This window comes from Alosa pseudoharengus, unplaced genomic scaffold (genome assembly GCF_046254945.1).
Source record: "Alosa pseudoharengus isolate Yale_2024_CS ecotype anadromous, Long Island Sound unplaced genomic scaffold, YU_APseudo_1.1 YU_APseudo_1.1_scf_2, whole genome shotgun sequence".
In the NCBI taxonomy this organism is placed as follows: Eukaryota; Metazoa; Chordata; class Actinopteri; order Clupeiformes; family Clupeidae; genus Alosa; species Alosa pseudoharengus.
In genome coordinates, this window is record NW_027468663.1 from 21294296 (window position 1) to 21301269 (window position 6974).

General features: G+C 39.6%; 1 protein-coding gene across 1 annotated transcript; it reads right to left on the minus strand.

The window, feature by feature from the left end:
* Nucleotides 1–997: 997 nt before the first annotated feature.
* On the minus strand, nucleotides 998–2867 carry fabp2 (fatty acid binding protein 2, intestinal). The gene is made up of 4 exons (XM_076295842.1): nucleotides 2727–2867; nucleotides 1922–2094; nucleotides 1459–1566; nucleotides 998–1348 (listed from the first exon to the last, which is right to left on the minus strand). The coding sequence occupies exons 1-4, from the start codon at nucleotides 2791–2793 to the stop codon at nucleotides 1298–1300; spliced, it is 399 nt and encodes a 132-aa protein (XP_076151957.1). The 5' UTR covers nucleotides 2794–2867; the 3' UTR covers nucleotides 998–1297.
* Between the last annotated feature and the right edge of the window lie 4107 nt (nucleotides 2868–6974).

The window sequence follows — 6974 nt, forward strand, 5'->3', positions numbered from 1 at the left end:
TTGCAAATTCCTCTTAAATCTCAAACGTGACAAGTGCTATGTGATACAATTTCTCAAAGGTCAGGCAACACACAGCAAGCTGCATCTTTATAAGCAACCCGTGCCACAATCCTGACTGGGAATCAGATAGTTCCAGAGCATGTGAGCTTAACTTCTCTTTTCACTGTGTACGAATACATCTGCTCCACACCGGTTGTGCACTAACCAGTATCAACGCATGTGAATGGAGACATAGAACAGGGAAAAAAATACCTCCGAATTTTGTAATTGTTGAAAATATATCTGCACTCTTACTCTATAGATTCTATAGGTGGAATTAGTCACAGTAAACCCGCTTTGGACAAAAGTGTCTGCTAAATACCATAACCATAAATAGAAAATCTCATCCAGAAATCCCTTTAGTGCAGTTGAATGACTTTAGTTTTAATTCTTTCATGTCTGCCTTTATGTATGAAAATAGATTCAATCCAGCTCTAAGAATATGAAAAACAGCTCCTGTCACAACCTGTGAGGTGGTTGGGAGAGTTTGTTTGGTTGATTGATTGGTTCCAGTGGAAGCCTGAGGGATCCATTGTTTATGGCCACACAGTATACTTTGATCCACATGTACCACATCTGGGAAAGTTGCGGAACTTATGGTGCCATATTATGTACTCGCTTTCACCTTTGACTGCTACGCATCATCTCATCTCATGCGTCTCTGTGGGAGCTGTGCTCTTTTGACTAGGCGCTGTGCAATATCAGCAGCAAGTGGATGCGGGCTTCCTCTGCTCGTTTGCTGACAGGCAGTCTATATAATGTCACATTTCTTCAGGGATTACAATACAACTCCACTGTTACAAATGTGTGTGGTTTCAGTCAAAATTCCTCTTCACTCTCAAATGAAGTCACCAGAAATCTTGATTGGGGCAGAAGAGTTTTCTGTGCGCATTGCCTCTAATCCCATCACACAACACACAACACACATACACGATAAAAATGACCAAAAGCCATTCAATTCTAGGTATTTCCTTTAATATCAAAAATGCACATTTACTTAACCAATCACATTTATTTCATTTCATATCAAAACACAGTGCACATGGATGGTTTTACATTCTGTGTGTTGTGAACAGTGCATAGCTGGATGAAGGAGATCTGACAGCCTGATGTTCCAGAATAGTAGTATTAGTATTGCAGTCTTTTTGAAATGGTTGAACGACTAGACAAGCTCTCTTAGTGCCATCTGGAGCCAAGCCATCCGAGGTGCTATGTTCTCCTTGGAGTCAGAAAGACGACTGGATGAACTGGCTTTCCTTTAACCCCTCTTGAAGATCCTCTTAGCATCCACACCCTCGTAGTTGTAGCTCTATAATGCAGAAGGAATGCTTAAAATCAGAAATGACCTCTCCAACTGAATGTAATGCAGGTGTTTGTGCCACTGATAAAAAAATCTCCGTAAATGTTTTATTAACTCACCTGAACAAGTTCTCCCCCCTCAATGACTCGCGTCGTTGTCAGGACTTTGCCGTTGTCTTTCCTGGTGAATAGGCCCTTCATCAAGTCTCCCTCCATGGTCCATGCGCCCTACCACACACATGCCTGCCATTAGCACTCACACAATCTCTCTTCAGTACAGTCATCACAGCAATTCAAGTGTTTACCTACTGGGCGAGGCCTTCACAAGAGAGAACATTACAGGCGTCTCACTGGCAGACTAATAGTTCAACACTCTCAGAGACCTTCATGAATTCTGTACATGCTGTTGGACCACATTATTTTTGGTACACCAAATGATTTTGGCATAACTACTGTATGTCACATCCAAAAACAGACATCACATCAACTGACTGCAGGTTTAGAGTATCCAGTCTGTATTTTTGTTTCAATAAGTGTCACAATCATTGTATTCCACAAGCGAACTAAGACCTAATAGACTTACAGAGAGCTCAGTCCCGTCGGCCAGGGCATACTCAAAGGTGACCCCCAGAGTGAAGTCCAATTCTAGCGTCCTGAAGGCACTGGTCTCATTGATGTGAAACTTGTCTCCAGTCTGTTCGATGGTGATCTTCAGGTTGTCGTGGGCAGCCAGCTTTCGCTTGACCATATTGACGCCTGTTGATACAACAATGCAAAAGGCTACCGTTAGGAACATGGCTCAGCTGGATTGCCAAAGTACTTCTAGCCCCTGGCGAAGGCTTGGGAAATGAATGAATAATAGTCACACCTCTGAGTACAACATGCAGAAATGAAGACTTGTCTTGTCATGCCATTTTGTGCCTACATGACTTGCCTTGAAGTTTTGCTGTGTAAATCGATGTCAGACTACACTCACTATTACACCATATTTGAAGGAAATGGAAATTCTGTGATTGCTATTTTTACAGACTGGGTAAATAACACATATGAAAACAGAACTGTTGAAAACATACAGTCAGGACCTGAATTAGGCATCTCCAAATCCTTGCAGGTAACATGTATTAAGTTGTTATGTATTTATTACATTTTGACTAACTGTACACTTCCACATCTGTTCCACAGTGAGCTCTTAAAAATGCACTTAGATACCACACACACATCCACTACATTTGTATCTTTTGACCGATGAAAACTGGAATCAATTAAACTTTTTGTTTCTGCCCCTTCTGGCTGTGGCTGGCCCACAATCCCAGGTTCCAGAAAATGCACATTTTGAAGTGATATAATCTTCTTCATATTAAAACTCCAAACACAGAGCAAGTCCATACCCATCTTCTCCATGAACTTCTCATAGTTGTCGTTGCGGTCTACTTTCCAGGTACCGTTGAAAGTCATGTTTGCTGTCTTTGCTGTGGTTCAGGTGGTGAAATGAGTGTATCTGCTGTGTGCACGCTCTGAGAGTAACTGAGTGAAGCGCGGAACTTGCCCTTTTAAACTGTTCCAGGAGTGAGCGCACTTCCTTATCTCCCCCTTTATCATTATGCTGATGTGGACGTTTAAAGCTCACATTGAATAAATCTCTCCAAGGCTATGTCAGGTACCAGCATGCAGTGCGGCGACTGTTACAGTGTGTGGAGGAGATAGCTGAATTGGTTCACTCTGTGGGAAACAAATGCTGACTTGTGTTCAAAGAATGAATGTTTGTTATTTATTTCTCGGCCCCCATTGATGTGTGTGTGTGTGTGTGTGTGTGTGTGTGTGTGTGTGTGTGTGTGTGAGTGAGAGAGAGAGAGAGAGAGAGAGAGATAGAGAGAGACAGGAGAGAGGGGTTGGGTTTGGGGGGGTGGGTGGTAAATAGTCCTGATGTTAGCTGAAGTTTGCAGCTGTGTGCAAATAAAAGCAATTGTTCCTCTAACACATTGTCCAGTTCAATTTAAATTAAATGAAATTCAACCCCATTTCTGTGGATCAGCATTAGTACAATCAAACCTGGTCAAAATATAATGTAAGTAATATGAAATGGGAATTCCCTGAATTTCCCCTTGGGGATCAATAAAGTATCTATTTATCTATCTATCATCTATTACAATGATAAAAGCTATACACCATCAATAGTGTGGTTAGAAGTGCCCTAAAGATAGTATCAGGCACTAACTGCACTGTGTTGGTAGAATAAGTGGCATTTGTTCCAAAGGCTTGTTTTACATGTGAACTCCTACACAGAGGGGGCGAGTTGAGTTTGTTGACAGAATGTATCCAGGAACTGTGTAATGGGTGAACAGACTTGGAGCAGCACAGATGGTTTTCAAACCTCTGTTGCAGAAATAGAACTCTGCCTCCTCTCACCTCTCCACTCACAGGGCAAGTTGCCCGGCAATTGTTCTCTAATGTGGAAAGGATGCTTGTGTCTGTGGCCTAAACCTTGACACAGAGGAAAGGTCTAAGGATCTGTCAAACTCTTTAATGTAAGTGATAATTGACCCCACCCGGTGAAGTTTCCAGAAAACCATATGCTTGGCCTTCATGCCATTAAAAAGACATGCTGATATATTGTTCTCCATATTGCAGGACACACTATTTTTAGATCAGTGAGCCTTTATTGTACGATATTTAATTATTAGTCAGTTAATGCATTAGATCATAGAAATCTGTTTTGGTTTACAAACAGATTGCTCTGACATTTTTATTGCAGGTATAATATGGGCTATTGGTGTAATAGCTACACCAGTGCATATTCACAGATGTATGGGAGAATAAAAACGCAAGTAATGGACTTTCACCCATTCACCCACAAGTAATGGACTTTCACCCATAGCTGTACCGCAGGCCTGAGCTGCAGACATCGTCAGATCTTGGGTTTAATGAGGAGTGTTGTCACTCAGGGGTGTTTCGTAGACAGTGTAAGATGCAGAGCTGAACAGAAGAACCCTTTCATCAGAGACACTATGTCATGACTAACAATGACCAGAGTGGACTCTGCAGATGTCCAGATAAGACTTATCAGTATGATTTGCACATGAGCATACTAGTGACCTTAGGTATGGAGACTCCTCAAATCCAGATTGTGTGATGATACTGATATGTTCCATTTCGACATCAACCTTAGACTCAATAAAAGAAACTTTTGAAGTTTACAAGTTGAAGATCCTTTTATCAAAGCACTTTGATGAAGACAATAACCTTCAGAGATGGAGCCATTGTAAAAAAATACACAAAACATGCTAATAATAATAATAATATTAATAATAAATACTGCTACGAATAATACAAATGAATTAATCAATGATTATTATGATTATGATTATTTAAAATTGTCATTACTCTATAATATTTGAACTTTTTAATTCATGTCCATGGTAGCAGTATGCTACTCGGAGTCGTCTCTGATGTTGCTGTATGGAATGTTACAGATGTGGAAGTTTACATTAGTCAGCCAGCAGTCACCGCTGGCAGCAGCATGACACTTTTTCAAGCAGACAACAAAGGTACTACCAGTGCAAAACTCTGATGATCTTTTCCAATGCCATAATAAATACAAAATGTGTTTTTTATTTTAATTTTATTTGTATCACAGTATCTCTCTGCTCTACTAGTCTGATTCTGTATGTGGGATTCCTATTTCACTCGCTAGCCGTATCTGCCGCATGAAGTCCTTTCAACTCCATATCTCCAAGGTCACAACAAATTATTTATCTTTCAAATGGGCTTAATGTTTCACTAATGTAACATCATTAGACATCACACACTTAACCTGATAACCTTAACATGATAATAATGTTTTCAAATGCAGCCAAACTAAAAACTTTTACATGTGACAAAACCTGCCATTACACATTTAAACCACAGGGTGGCTATCTTTTCTCATAGTTATTTTGCACATCCGACAATGCAATATAGCCAGTTTCATCATCTGCCACTATCTAAAATGCGTTCTTTTAGTTCATATAGTCATGATCTTAAGGTCTTGTGAAAGACTATGTTGCTGACAAAGATGTTGTGAGAAGTCAGCTTAATTCTTAATTCTTTCAACCACTCAAAAGGCAGATGCTCAGTGAAGTCATCAGTCCCTTCCCACCATCCTTGAGATGAGGACAAGATCACTGCAGTGTTCAACAGGCATGTAAATAGCTGCAAGAGCAGCATGATGACACCAGCTTATACTAGTTCTGATGTGAAGGTGTGTAAGTGTGTATCCAACAAAAACATGTGATAGTTCAACATAAAACTGAGCTGTTAAGAATAAAAAGAGCACTTGGTCTTTCTCTGTTGTGACTCAAAGACATTAATAGTGGCTGAAGACAGTAATATTGTGTAAGGTGGGTTTGAATGCAAAATATAACACCACTCACTCAACTTGCTCAGATCTTTTCAGGCCAGACTATGGCTATTTCACAGCAGGATGTGAAGTGTTATGACTTCATCATCTGCTTCACAATGCCACCACCAAGGCCATCATCAGCAGGCAGTCTTGTTACATGGACTTTTGAAAGGTATGATTATAGACAGTTTTGCATCCCCACACCTTATTCATGTTTAATGCAATTATGACATTTTTTAGATATTGTATTGCAGGAAGCACCAAAATGCTTAAAGGAACATCCAACTTCCACAAAATACAAAAGATTCCCAGTTTTCCATTCAGGACAGTTTCCTCATAGCTCTGCAATAGGGTAATCTCAGTACATAATCAGGAATAAAGGAAAGTAGCTTTATATGGACAACACACAGATTTGGCACAGGGTGCTGGAAAGTTGACTCTGACTCAGTTGGCCATAGATAATGCTTTGTGTTGTTAGAATGAGATTTGTTGCTTAGTTTAGTAAATACTGTCCTCAAGCAAGCACTGAATCAGTACTAACTCATTCACTTCAGATTACACATTCACTATGAATCCTTACAGTTCATGTGCATACCAATTTAACATTATTCTGCATGCATGTACAGTTAAGAACAAAATTATTCATACCCCTGGCAAATATTGATTTAATGTTGATTTTCTCTTCATCAATATGTTTGTTCTGACTGAAAATGACACTGCCACATGGCAAAAGGTTGCAAGACAATGGAATAAAAAAGAAGTGTTTTCATCTTTTTAAAGTCATTTTTATGGAAAATGGCATGTCCAAAATTATTCATACCCTTTTTAAATAATCTTTATTTGCATAAAGGCAGTGTGCAGAGACCTGCCCCAATAGGCGTCATTGGACCATTAAACCACAATGATCCAAAACATACAGCCGAACAAGGCAAGAAATGGTTAACAGAGAACAATGTCAACATTTTAGCGTGTCCCAGCCAGAATCCAGACCTCAATCCGTAAAATAAGTGACAAGCCCAGAGAGATGGCAAATAATCGTTTCTGCCTCAAAACCCGGATTGCTGCTAAAAAAGTGCTGTCTACAATCATTGTGAAGACATGGAGAGGCTTGGTAGGTATTATAAGAACTATTTTGAGAGCTTTGATGGCAAATAAAGATGTTTTAAAAATGGTAGAATAATTTTGGACATGCCATTTTTCATAAATAATGTTAAAAAATATAAAAACGCTTATTTTTCTTTATTCCATGTTTCTACCA